Source organism: Symphalangus syndactylus, chromosome 2, assembly GCF_028878055.3.
Source record: "Symphalangus syndactylus isolate Jambi chromosome 2, NHGRI_mSymSyn1-v2.1_pri, whole genome shotgun sequence".
Taxonomy (NCBI): Eukaryota; Metazoa; Chordata; class Mammalia; order Primates; family Hylobatidae; genus Symphalangus; species Symphalangus syndactylus.
In genome coordinates this window covers 46,198,466-46,211,420 of record NC_072424.2, presented here as the reverse complement: position 1 = coordinate 46,211,420, position 12,955 = coordinate 46,198,466, and the positions used below count along the sequence as shown (strand labels likewise).

The following is a 12,955-nucleotide window of genomic DNA, read 5'->3' as shown; positions in this document are numbered from 1 at the left end:
CTGTAAGGGCAGGAACAAATCTTTCTGGGTTTGGAGTCAGTGACAATACTTACAGCAAAGAGTCCAACATCAAATACTGAGATTCTTGTTTTACAAAAGTGATCTATTCTTAAGGTTGTGAAATTGAGTCTTCTATTTGACAAAAATCATTGTTACCCAGAAATACTTTTAAAATGTTAATATAATTCACTGCTTTCTGCATTAGGAACAATGAAAGCAAGAAATCTGGTCAAACTGGGATGTTGAGAGGTAGGCTGAGGACTGGCCACTGTACTATTTCACTAAAACTGGAAAAATAATACAAATGCAGACTCCAGAGGTGAAATTCAGGCGATTTATTGTAAACAGGATAACCCTAGCACTCCACCATACTGGCTGTGTCACATGCTCCCTCTTTCACATCAACTGGTCAAAAAAGAAGACTTTCTCAAGAAGCCTCAGGTAACTAATAACCTAGTTCCACAAATCTCATTTACTAAGCACTGAGTAAACTGCAGTATCTGGGGTAGTCTGTTATTGCTCATGGACTGCAGCTTGGACTCATCTAAATGAATCCATTAGTATGCCTGAGTGATCAACAGCAGCTCTAGATCCAACCTGAAAATTGGAAAATGCTGACGCATACTAAACAACAATTGCAGGTTCATGGAAGACTACATGAGATTGCTCTCAGATCTCTTCATGTGTCATTCTCATAAAAAAAGACTCTTAAATTTCACCCATTTTTTTAAAAAGAGCTAAAAGTTACTCAATAGCATATAATTTTCCACATAAAAGGTAGGTGGATTTTTATTTACTAGTACAGTGGTGGATCGGAACACTCAGGCCTAATTTTAGATCTGTCTTGTATATACTTGGCAGTTTAATGAAAAGCTGCATAGTCTACAAATGCATAAAACCAGAAGGAAGTGATGATTTCACACACCTTCTGATGGATAAAGACAGGCTTCATATAAGGAAGTTCTTGAAGGTAGGGATAAAAAGATGGTTACAGCACCACATCGATCTGATGGTAGAAATGGAGCCCCACTTTTGAAAGCAGCCCCATAGTTGTGACTATATCGTTCTTGCCCCAAACTGAGATTTGCAAAATGGCAAATGTAAAAACTTAAGATGTGAAAAGGTATGACTCTACAGAAGAAAGTCCTAGCCAAACAAATCATATGGGGAGGTAAAATGTCCTTAAAAAATGCCATTCTTTACTTTGCCTGAGTTAGTGGATGACAGGGCCACTTACCGTTACTAGTGCTTGTATATGGAAATATATTCACAATTTCTCTTGAAGCAAGTTTTAATAGCAGTAAATATTTCAAAACAGCTGTTAAATCTATAGTAACAATTTCACCTAAAATAGTATCTCATGAAAAAAATATTTTTTTAAAAGTCCACTCCAGTCATCATCTGTGTTTATATGTTTATATTTATATATTCAAAAAATAACAACATTTAAGGCAAGATTAGACTGGTAGCAACAAGGGATTTTAGAGTTTTATGAAGACCTGCTATATAAGAATGCAAGGCTTTACTTTATATTTCCAAAAAGGTGGCTTTGTATTTGCTGCCTTTTAAATTCATAAAGGGGCAAGATATTTTGGTTCACATACTGACTGCAATTTCACTGTAATAAAAATTTATATAGGTGGTTACAAAAAGCTGATGTTGGAAAAGCATGTCACACACTCAGTAGGATCTGAAGTTGACCCTATTTGTACGTGTTAAATAAATATGTTGTGTTAAAGCAATATGTTGATGAGGAAAAGTAAAACTCATGGAACATTGCAAACCAACCATGAAGAAGTAGGTCAATATAATTCAATCAGAATGAAAGAAACCACAGTAATCCTGAGAAATTCGGTTTAGGACAAAATTGATGTAAGGTAAGTCTGTATTTCTAGCATTGTAAATAAGTAGGGTTTTCTAGCATTTTACTAGTTGGAATAAAAAACATGTTCAAATTTTATAAAAAGATTAAAACCATGCCTTATATAACCAGCAATTTCACTAATAAAAGAAGATTACATTGCTTTATCATCTGCCAAATGTAATGTTTTCCACTGATTTACATGATCAAGTAGAAAGCAAATTTGAGGATCAACTTTTAAAAAGTTATTACCTTTCTAAATGTTGTGAAGCCTATGTCAACCTAGGAGGCTTTTAGAAAAGAGCCAACTTTTACTTTCTTCGGACAAGTGACTATTTTACAGAATAGGGAAGGAAGATTCTATAGGAATATCATTCATTTTAAGCATTGTTATATTGGGGAAATTTCTCTCAGTAATCCAAAGAAAAATTTTAAAATATTTAAGAGGCATGTATTTAAAAAATATTCTACATCTATAAGATTTTGTAATTTAATTACTTTGGATTTATAATATTTCTACATTATGATATTTGACAACTTTTTTTGTTTCTCTAATAGTGAATCAGAAACTATTAAAGTGGCCAAGATGACTTTCCTAGGCTCTGGAAGACTCAGGAATGCATCCACTTGCACTTTCCCATGCGTGGGGAATCTTCAGAGTTTTGCAGCCATGAAGTTAATATGAGGTTTCACAAGGGGAAACAGTGGCAGACCACGCTTGAATTCGGTCATGTTCTGAATCACTTCAGGCTGCAAAGAAAAAAGTTTCCTTTTAGTGTATTTAACCTAAACATCAGAGTAAGGACATCGACCTTTTTTTGGAGACACTGGGAGCACACCTCAGTTCTACTCAATGTACTGGTTTTTTGTTTTGGCCTGAGGCCGCTCTACCTAATAACCCATGTATCATGATCTGCTGACCTTTCTTCTGGATCAGTAGGTCTGGAGGGTCATGAATTGGTCTGTACAAACCTATGGTAAGTGTTCTTAGTCCTTTTGGTTTTCCTCTGGGCAAACAAGGGCTGGCTCACCAGGGACCTAGAGGCTTCGCATCAAGGCTTCAGCAGAGTAGCAGAGGCTGGTGTGCCCACCCACAAAAAGCCTAGTTACACTGCCAGTTTCCTCCTCTTGCAAGTGAATGTCAATCCTTCTAGATGATTAAAATACGCAGGTAACATGGGAGAGACTAAGAAGTCTCTCTCCAATATTCAGTGCTGGGAACAGATGTGGCCAGAATTGATTCATTGCAAAATAACACAACTGTTCAAACAGGAGGCAAAGGCAGACAAGGGTAGAGGCTGAGTGACTAGATGTTCAGGGAAGAACTAAAGTAGAAGCTCCAACACCTGGTGACCTGAAACTTTTAGTTCATCACTTTTAGTTCCCAACGAACAAGCTTCTTCTGGCTGGGCACAGTGTCTCATGCCTGTAATCCCAGCACTCTGGGAGGCCGAGGCGGGTGGATCACTTGAGGTCAGTAGTTTGAGACCAGCCTGGCCAACATGGTGAAACCCCATCTCCACTAAAAATAAAAAAACTAGCTGGGCGTGGTGGCGTGTGCCTGTAATCCCAGCTACTCAAGAGGCTGAGGCAGGATAATCGCTTGAACCCAAGAGGTGGAGGTTGTAGTAAGCTGAGATCACACCACTGCACTCCAGCCTGGGTGACTGAGTGAGACTCCATTTCAAAAAAAAAACAAACAAGCCAGGAGTGGTGGCTCATGCCTATAATCCCAGCACTTTGGGAGGCCGAGGCGGGCGGATCACGAGGTCAGGAGATCGAGACCATCCTGGCTAACACAGTGAAACCCTGTCTCTACTAAAAATACAAAAAATTAGCTGGGCGTGGTGGCGGGCGCCTGTAGTCCCAGCTACTCGGGAGGCTGAGGCAGGAGAATGGCGTGAACCCGGGAGGCGGAGCTTGCAGTGAGCCGAGATTGCGTCACTGCACTCCAGCCTGGGTGACAGAGCGAGATTCCATCTCAAAACAAACAAACAAACAAACAAAAAAACAAGTTGCTTCTTCTAAATAGAAAGTCTTCTGTCAGTGCAATCTAACATAACATTATATTTCTTACTTGTGGCAAGGCTGGTGCTTGTGACAAATTTATGTCATTTTGACATGGGAACTCTCCAACAACAGGACCTATAAGAAAATAACAGGTTTAATACTTTGTACTTACTGATACTATCACAAAAGAATAATTTAAAAAAACGAAACCAGACTCAGTTAATTAAAAACACTGCACCAGCCCCGTTCATATACTTCTCAGATCCTCTCAAGGTTGCCTGCTACCCAAGGCCTTAAGTACTTGTCCTGCCTTCTATCCAGAGCCACCCAGTGATGGCTCATGATATTCCTGAGGTCCTAAAACTTTGGCCACAGCAGTTTTAGGGGCCAGGTCTAATGTGACTTTCTGGCCACCCAGAAGGACCTAGTAAAACCGCCCAGAAAGGGGAGTTAATGGCCACAGGACAAACTTTGGCCAGTAAAAGCCAGGAAACGAGAAGGACTGGGAAGTTAACTTGCTTACCCATACTCCCCACATGCAGTGGTTCATGCAGCCTCTTTGGAGACGCCCAACAGCAAGCAGCTGTGTTTTCCTGTGATGCTGTGGCTAACTCAGCAATCTATCACCTGGTATTGCCTCTCTCCTTCATTGTCTCATTTCTCTTTTCCCCTTATGTCTGCAGACCTTATCTCCAGTTTCCGTTCTCTCCCTCTTTCTGGTGTTCTATAAGGCATGTAGCTATGACAAAGGCCAACCATCAGATGGCTCAACATGAGCCTAAAAAGGCAACATTTAATACTTACAAGAATCCATTTCCCTGGCAAGAACATGGACGGATACCTTATGTCTCCTTGGGGCATCTACTGCCAACATTTCCTAGGCAGAAAGAAGAGCAGGGTCACCCTTTTGCTCCACTGAAGAACTTACAATGAGGTGTTCTCTGATGACTATGAAGAATCAGCTATCACACAGTCAGATATAGAAAAGATGCTTCCCTTTCTGGCCGGGTGCGGTGGCTCATGCCTGTAATCCCAGCACTTTGGGAGGCCGAGGAAGGTGGATCACTTGAGGTCAGGAGTTCCAGACCAGTTTGGCCAACATAGTGAAACCCTGTCTTTACCAAAAATACAACAATTAGCCAAATGTGGTGGCACATGCTTGTAATCCCAGATACTTGGGAGGCTGAGGTGGGAGGATTGCCTGACACGAGGAAGCAAGTATGCCATGTGCCGTGAGCCGAGATCACGCCACTGCACTCCAGCCTGGGTGACAGAGACACTCTGTCTCAAAAAAAAAAAAAAAAAAAAAAAAGAAAAGAAAAGAAAGAAAAGAAAAAGAAAAGATACTTCCCTTTCTTTCCCCTCACATTATTTTATTTAAGCTCTACAAAGATTTAGCAAGGCAGGCAAGAATTATTCTTTTTTTTTCCCTTTCCTTTTCTTACTCTAAGGAAAGAATTATTCTTAATCCAATTTTACAGATGAGAAAACTGAATCCAAGGAGATTAAAAAACTGCTCAAACTCCTACAGCTAATAAGTGCCTGGGCTAGGATTAAAAACCTAGCCTAGTACTCCCTGGGATAGGCTGTGCAGGGCTGCACTTGGTGATCTTTAGTGTCTACAGAGACAATGGTCTGAGCTTAGTCAGGGACAAGCACAACACCTGCTCCTCTAAGAACCTTCTCAGACTCTGCTTGTACACTGTGGTTCATCTACCAAGAGAAAGGAAACTAACAATTACCGAGTCCCGCGTTGTATCAGGCACTCTCCTATGCCAGCTCACTTAATTCTCTGTGAACTAAGCATCATGATGATTCTTACTTTAGAGGCATGGACTCTAAGACACAGCAGCTTACATGAATTACATGGGTCACACAGTTCATAGGTGATGGTGTCAGAAGCTAGAGTCTGCTTGCTCTCTCCATTCCACCATGCTGCTTGGAGGGATTCCCCTTAGTTACTACTATGAATGCCACCAGTGCTAGGTTGGCAGGTGGAGAAGTATGTCCCAACCTTTCCCTTAACAGCAGACTTTTACTGTCTTTTCTTTTTTTTTTTTTCTTGAGATGGAGTCTCGCTCTGTCACCCAGGCTAGAGTGCAGTGGCGTGATCTTGGCTCACTGCTAGCTCTGCCTCCCAGGTTCACGCCATTCTCCTGCCTCAGCCTCTCCGAGTAGCTGGGACTACAGGCGCCCGCCACCACGCCCGGCTAATTTTTTGTATTTTTAGTAGAGACGGGGTTTCACCGTGGTCTCGATCTCCTGACCTCGTGATCCACCCGCCTCAGCCTCCCAAAGTGCTGGGATCACAAGCGTGGGCCACTGCGCCCGGCCTACTGTCTTTTCTAAAGGGGTACAAAATTGTGACAAAGTTCCTCTGATGCCTTAGCCACAAGCAACGTTTCATATCCTTAGAGGAGAGAAATCATCAGCCAAACCAAATCCACTCAACAGTTATTTACTAATAACTGTCATTAGTTATTATTAACTGGGCAGTTACTAGTTATTAGTAGCTGGGCAGTTACTAGTTATTAGTAGCTGGGCAGTTACTAATAAGCCTAGTCCTGTGTGACTGCAAGGAAGCTCTGCTGATGTTGCACAGCAAACCTGCCCGTGGATCCCCACTCAACTCTCCGCCAGCAGGCAAAACAGCCCAGATTCTCACAGGCCTGCTCTGATCTCTCCAGCCTCTTTCCAGGAGCTCAGCCCAGGTCTGCCTCTATTAACATGTAGTACCTCTTCTAAGAACTTCATCTTATTGGAGTAAAAAGTTTGCTTCCAAAGATCTCTTCTCCATCTCTTGTCACCCAAACCTTCATTACCCCCTTTTCTACCCACATCAGCAGACAGCAGAACACCCTCTCCAGTTTCAGATTGTTCCCAATTTTCTGACCAACTCTGGACAATACTCATTTTTCTAAAAACAAACGACTGTACCTTCTTGCAAACTATTAATATGTTCTAAGGAACACTACAGTCCTGGGAGATATTTATAGGTATTCTGGGTAAAAAAGGATGCATGGTGAAATCAGTTTAGAAAATGTTAGTCAAAATTCAATAAATGCAGGCTAAAGTCTTTACTGTGGGACTTTTTTTTTGTTTTTCATTGTACTTTAGGTTTTAGGGTACATGTGCACAACGTGCAGGTCCGTTACATATGTATCCATGTGCCATGTTGTTTTGCTGCACCCATCAACTCGTCATTTAGCATTAGGTATATCTCCTAATGCTGTCCCTCCCCGCTCCCCCCACCCCACAACAGTCCCTGGAGTGTGATGCTCCCCTTCCTGTGTCCATGAGTTCTCATTGTTCAATTCCCACCTATGAGTAAGAACATGCGGTGTTTGGTTTTTTGCCCTTTCGACAGTTTACTGAGAATGATGTTTTCCAGTTTCATCCATGTCCCTACAAAGGACATGAACTCATCATTTTTTATGGCTGCATAGTATTCCATGGTGTATATGTGCCACATTTTCTTAATCCAGTCTATCGTTGTTGGACATTTGGGTTGGTTCCAACTCTTTGCTATTGTGAATAGTGCCGCAATAAACATACGTGTGCATGTGTCTTTATAGCAGCATGATTTATAGTCCTTTGGGTATATACTCAGTAATGGGATGGCTGGGTCAAATGGTATTTCTAGTTCTAGATCCCTGAGGAATCGCCACACTGACTTCCACAATGGTTGAACTAGTTTACAGTCCCACCAACAGTGTAAAAGTGTTCCTATTTCTCCACATCCTCTCCAGCACCTGTTGTTTCCTGACTTTTTAATGATGGCCATTCTAACTGGTGTGAGATGGTATCTCACTGTGGTTTTGATTTGCATTTCTCTGACGGCCTTCTTATAATTTCTAAAATACCAATACACTCTGATTCTCTAAGAATGGGAATAGTCTTTCCCAAACTTGTATGGTCATGAAACCCTTTTCCTAGGTACCCCTATTAATATCTTGCATACCACGGAACACAGCTAGGGAAATGCTGTTCTAGACTTAGCCTAAGCCTGGTTATAAATACTTCCACTGGTTTTTTGGTTTTTTTTTTTGAGGTCGAGTCTTGCTCTGTCACCCAGGCTGGAGTGCAGTGGTGCAATCTCGGCTCACTGCAACCTCCGCCTTCTGGGTTCAAGTGATTCTCCTGCCTCAGCCTCCTGAGTAGCTGGGATTACAGGCGTGCGTCACCACGCCTGGCTAATTTTTGTATTTTTAGTAGAGACGGGGTTTCACCAAGTTGGTCAAGCTGGTCTCGAACTCCTGACCTCGTGATCTGCCCACCTCAGCCTCCCAAAGTGCTGGGATTACAGGCGTGAGCCACCACGCCCAGCCCCTCTCTTTTTTCAAACAGGGTCGAGCTATGTTTCCAAGGTTGGTCTTGAATTCCTGGGCTCTAGCGATCTTCCTGTCTCAGCCTCCCCAGCAGCTGGGACTACAGGCTATTATTGCAAAAGAGCAAGAGTAATTTAGATGAGACCCTTTTCTTTCTCTATACAATGCAAAGGAAGCCATGAGGTAAAGAAAATCACTTGTCCAGCCATCCATTTTTGTAGCCAAAATGGGTCAAATCTCATTGCTGAAAAAGGTGCATTCAAAATACTGGCTTTTGCTGCTCAATTCTGAAACTATAGTCTCCTTTTCTTATTGTTAAGGTGATACCAGCTATATTATATTAATACTTGTTTGCATACAGCCTTAATAATTTTGCAGAAGAGTTGCGGGGAGAGGTGTAGGCAACTCATGGATGACACAAAATCACCATTTTCCTCAAAGAAACTATCAGCACCTTTGGGTCAAAGACTGTTACTTTTTCCTTAGCCTCTCACTCAGCACTAGGAGTGGTGAATTAAATAAACATTAGAAACCCTAGTACAGGAAAAAATGTGATCAAGCCTCATTGTACCACTAACTTCACAAAGTAATTCTAATGAGAACTGTAAGCACTGACTCCTGTGCTGGTAGCTATAATACATCCCTAGAAAAAAATACTGTAAAGTAGAGTATCTCTCTAAAACGATGTGGGCACAGGGCAGGACTGAGTCCCCGACCAAACAACCTAATGACAGATACAAACCAGAAATGGCTAGAACAATAAGGGACAATTCTAGGGTACTATGGTAATCACAGAGTATAATTTTGCTCCTTATTTTGAAAAATAGGCATAAAAGTATTTTACACAAACTAGAGGCCCCAATATATTACAAAAAACATATGTAACACTTTAGGTGCAATTCCATTGCAGCATAAATTTTGAGTTTTTGCATTTAGCATACTTATTACACATTAATATACCTACTTAATGGAAATTTTGCTATCCTTCTTAGAATTTTTATAGAGGGGAAGATTTAGATGGTGTGCACCCTTTTTTGAGATGGAGTCTTGCACTGTCGCCCGGGCTGGTGTGCAGTGCTGCGATCTCAGCTCGCTGCAACCTCCGCCTCCCAGGTTCAAGTGATTCTCCTGCCTCAGTCTCCCAAGTAGCTGGGATTACAGGCACCCGCCACCACGCCCGGCTAATTTTTTTTAGTAGAGACAGGGTTTCACTATATTGGCCAGGCTGGTCTTGAACTCCTAACCTCGTGATTCACTCACTTTGGCCTCCCAAAGTGCTGAGATTACAGATGTGAGCCACCACGCCCAGCCAGTGTGAATCTCTTAAAGCTTGCTGGGAAGACTTTAATGGTGGTGCCTCCCTTTCCTTTTGATAAACTTCCTAAGTGAGCAGAAGCATGTAAAACTTATAATATCTCTGACCACAATTCAAAGGTGAGTAATCATTTATTTTAAAAAGCAGCCACAGTGGCACCTAAATGGGCGAAGACAATTTATAGTTGTCAGAGCTTGGAAAATAATCTGATTCTCAAGTTCTTTTGTTTTCTTTGTTCTTCCTTCCCACCAAACAAGCTCAACAATATTCTTTGCAGAGTAGGGTGGAGAACAGAGAGAAGAAATTGAAAGGGTGCCTAAAAAGGTAGATCTGGAAGTCAGGAAGGGCTGTCACAGTCCTTGGTTTAGAGCATGAGTCAATATTTTGGCTTCCTTGGGCCACACTGGAAAAAGAAGAATTGTCATGGGCCACACATAAAATAGACTAACAACAGCTGATAAGCTAAGAGAAAAAAAAATTTGCAAAATATCTCATAATGTGGGCTGCGCGTGGCCTGCAGGCTGCAGGTCCCGCAAACTTGGTTTAGAGGGAGAGGAAAACAGTACTTGGTTCAATAAAAACTATCTTTATTCTAAAAGTCATTAAGTGTTTGTGTCAAAAAACTTGAATCCACAAAAACACCTTCATAAATCCAGCCTGAATGGCTTCAAAGCAGCAACACACAATATAGCACATACAATAGGTGTTTTGGTTTTTTTGAGGCATAGTTTCGCTCTGTCACCCAGACTGGAGTGCAGTGGCACGATCTCCACTCACTGCAACCTCTGCCTCCCAGGTTCAAGCGATTCTCATGCTTCAGCCTCCTGAGTAGCTGGGATTACAGGCGTATGCCACTACACCCAGCTAATTTTTGTATTTTTAGTATAAATGGGGTTTCACCATGTTGGCCAGGCTGGTCTTTAACTCCTGACCTCAAGTGATCCTTCCGCCTTGGCCTCCCAAAGTGCTGGGATTACAGGTGTAGGCCTCCATACCCAGCCCTATAATACTTTCTTATCAGTCAAAATCTAAATATATGAATTTGACTTACCTTGTAGAATTTGATGATATCTTCCTTGGTAAGTGTCTTTAAATATGCAACTTCAATGTTATCTGAAAAAGTAATCAAACAATATTTTACTAACATTTCCATATGAAGCAGCCCAGAACAGTACACTAAATGACAATATACTTCACTCCAAGACTCTTAAGTATCCATATATTTTTTTTTGAGACAGAGTTTCACTCTGTCACCCACGCCGGAGTGCAGTGGCTCGATTTCGGCTCACTGCAACCTCTGCCTCCTGGGTTCAAGTGATTCTCCTGCCTTAAGCCTCCTGAGTAGTTGGGATTACAGGCGCAAGCCAACACGTCCGGGTAATTTTTATATTTTCAGTAGAGATGGGGTTTCGCCATGTTGACTAGGCTGGTCTTGAATTCCTGACCTCAAGTGATCTGTCTACCTCAGCCTCCCAAAGTGCTGGGATTATAGGCATGAGCCATTGTGTCTGGCCAAGTATCCACATTTTTTTTCTTTTTTGAGATGGAGTCTTGCTCTGTCACCCAGGCTGTTGTGCAGTGGTGCGATCTCGGCTCACTGTAAGCTCCGCCTCCTGGGTTCATGCCATTCTCCATTCTCCTGCCTCAGCCTGTAAGTAGCTGGGACTACAGGCGCCTGCTACCATGCCCAGCTTTTTTTTTTTTTTTTTTTGTATTTTTAGTAGATACGGGGTTTCACTGTGTTAGCCAGGATGGTCTTGATCTCCTAACTTGTGATCTGCCCGCCTCACACTCCCAAAGTGTTGGGATTACAGGCGTGAGCCACTGCGCCTGGCCAAGCATCCACATTTTTATGTGACCGTTTGCTTTGATTTTAAGTAAATGTAAGTGGATGCTGGCTGGGCACAGTGGCTCATGCCTGTAATCCCAGCACTTTGGGAGGTCATGGTGGGTGGATCACTCAAGGCCAGGAGTTTGAGAACAGCCTGGCCAACATGGTGAAACCCCATCTCTACTAAAAATATAAAAATTAGCCAGGCATAGTGGAGTATGCCTGTAGACCTAGCTACTCGGGAGAGGCTGAGACATGAGAATCACCTGAACCTGGGAAGCAGAGGTTGCAGTGAGCCGAGATCACATCACTGCACTACAGCCTGGGTGACAGAGCAAAACTCTCTAAAAAAAAAAGGCCAGGTGCGGTGGCTCACACCTGTAATCCCAGCATTTTGGGAGGCCGAGGCGAGGGGATTACCTAAGGTTGGGAGTTCGAGATCACCCTGACCGACATGGAGAAACCCTGCCTCTACTAAAAATACAAAATGGTGGCACATGCCTGTAATCCCAGCTACTTGGGAGGCTGAGGCAGGAGAATCGCTTGAACCCGGGAGGCAGAGGTTGCAGTGAGCCGAAGATTGTGCCATTGCACTCCAGCCTGGGCAACAAGAGCGAAACTCAATCTTAAAAAAAAATAATAATAATAAGTGGATGTAGTGCAATGGGAAAGAGCCTTGGCTCAGGAGCCAGGCCAGCCTAGATTCATATCCTGGCTCTCTGGTTATAAGCTTTTCGATCTTGGCCAGTCATCTCAACTTTTCTGAGCCTCAGTTTCCTCATCTGGAAATTGTGGATAATAACTACTTAATAAGGGCTGCAGTGAGAATTAGGAAAAAGATATATGACAATAACACTGCTAGGTACATGGTAAATGCTCAATAAATGAGAGTGAGTATTATCATTAATAGTGAATACAACTGCTAGATAAATTATAGGTAGGCTGGACGTGGTGGCTCATGCCTGCAATCCCAGCACTTTGGGAGTCTGAGGCAGGAGAATCGCTTGAGCCTAGGAATTCAAGGCTCCGGTGAGCTATGATGACACACTGTACTCAAGCCTGGCTGACAGAATGAGATACTGTCTGAAAGAACAAAACAAAAAGAAAAATTATGGGTAAGGAAACTGAGGTCCAAAAAAGGTGTCTTGACCAAGATTTTTAGCTTGTTGGTGTCAGAATAAGAACACAACCCACATCCCCTGACCTCTAGTACAGCTTAGCACAATCCACTATTAATTGATGCTCTAGAAGCAAGGTGAAAGGAAGCTGATTCAAGACAGGAGACTTCAAGAATCACAGCTCTCCCAAATCTGAAAGGAGTGAAAAACCTTTGGAGATTCCCTACACGCAAATGTTTGAACTCCTGTGCCTCAAGGGCAGCATTTGCCTCAAAGGGGTTCAATCTGGTATTATCTCATTTTTTTAATATTATGGGAAATAGATACTTAGGTATCTGTGATCAGAATCTCAGGATACACTGATGAAATAAAAATGTGAAATTGAATTATTATTAATACTTTATTGTGAGATATGGGTAGATCCAGGTCTAGGTTTGGAGGAAAAAAAAGAGATAAGGTTTCTAATAGAAAATTGGAGTTAAATTAAGTAAC

General features: G+C 42.2%; 1 protein-coding gene across 6 annotated transcripts in view; it reads right to left on the bottom strand.

The window, feature by feature from the left end:
• Nucleotides 1–320: 320 nt before the first annotated feature.
• The window catches only part of IDE (insulin degrading enzyme), a 126,234-nt gene continuing 113,599 nt past the window's right edge, over nt 321–12,955 (bottom strand). For all 6 annotated transcript variants that reach the window (XM_055255384.2, XM_055255342.2, XM_055255352.2 and 3 more), the window contains 4 exons: nt 10,566–10,627; nt 4,676–4,748; nt 3,939–4,006; nt 321–2,611 (listed from right to left, as the gene is read on the bottom strand). In XM_055255384.2, the coding sequence (XP_055111359.1) occupies nt 2,516–2,611; nt 3,939–4,006; nt 4,676–4,748; nt 10,566–10,627 (299 nt within the window). In that variant the 3' untranslated portion in view covers nt 321–2,515. The remainder of the gene's footprint in view (nt 2,612–3,938; nt 4,007–4,675; nt 4,749–10,565; nt 10,628–12,955) is intronic.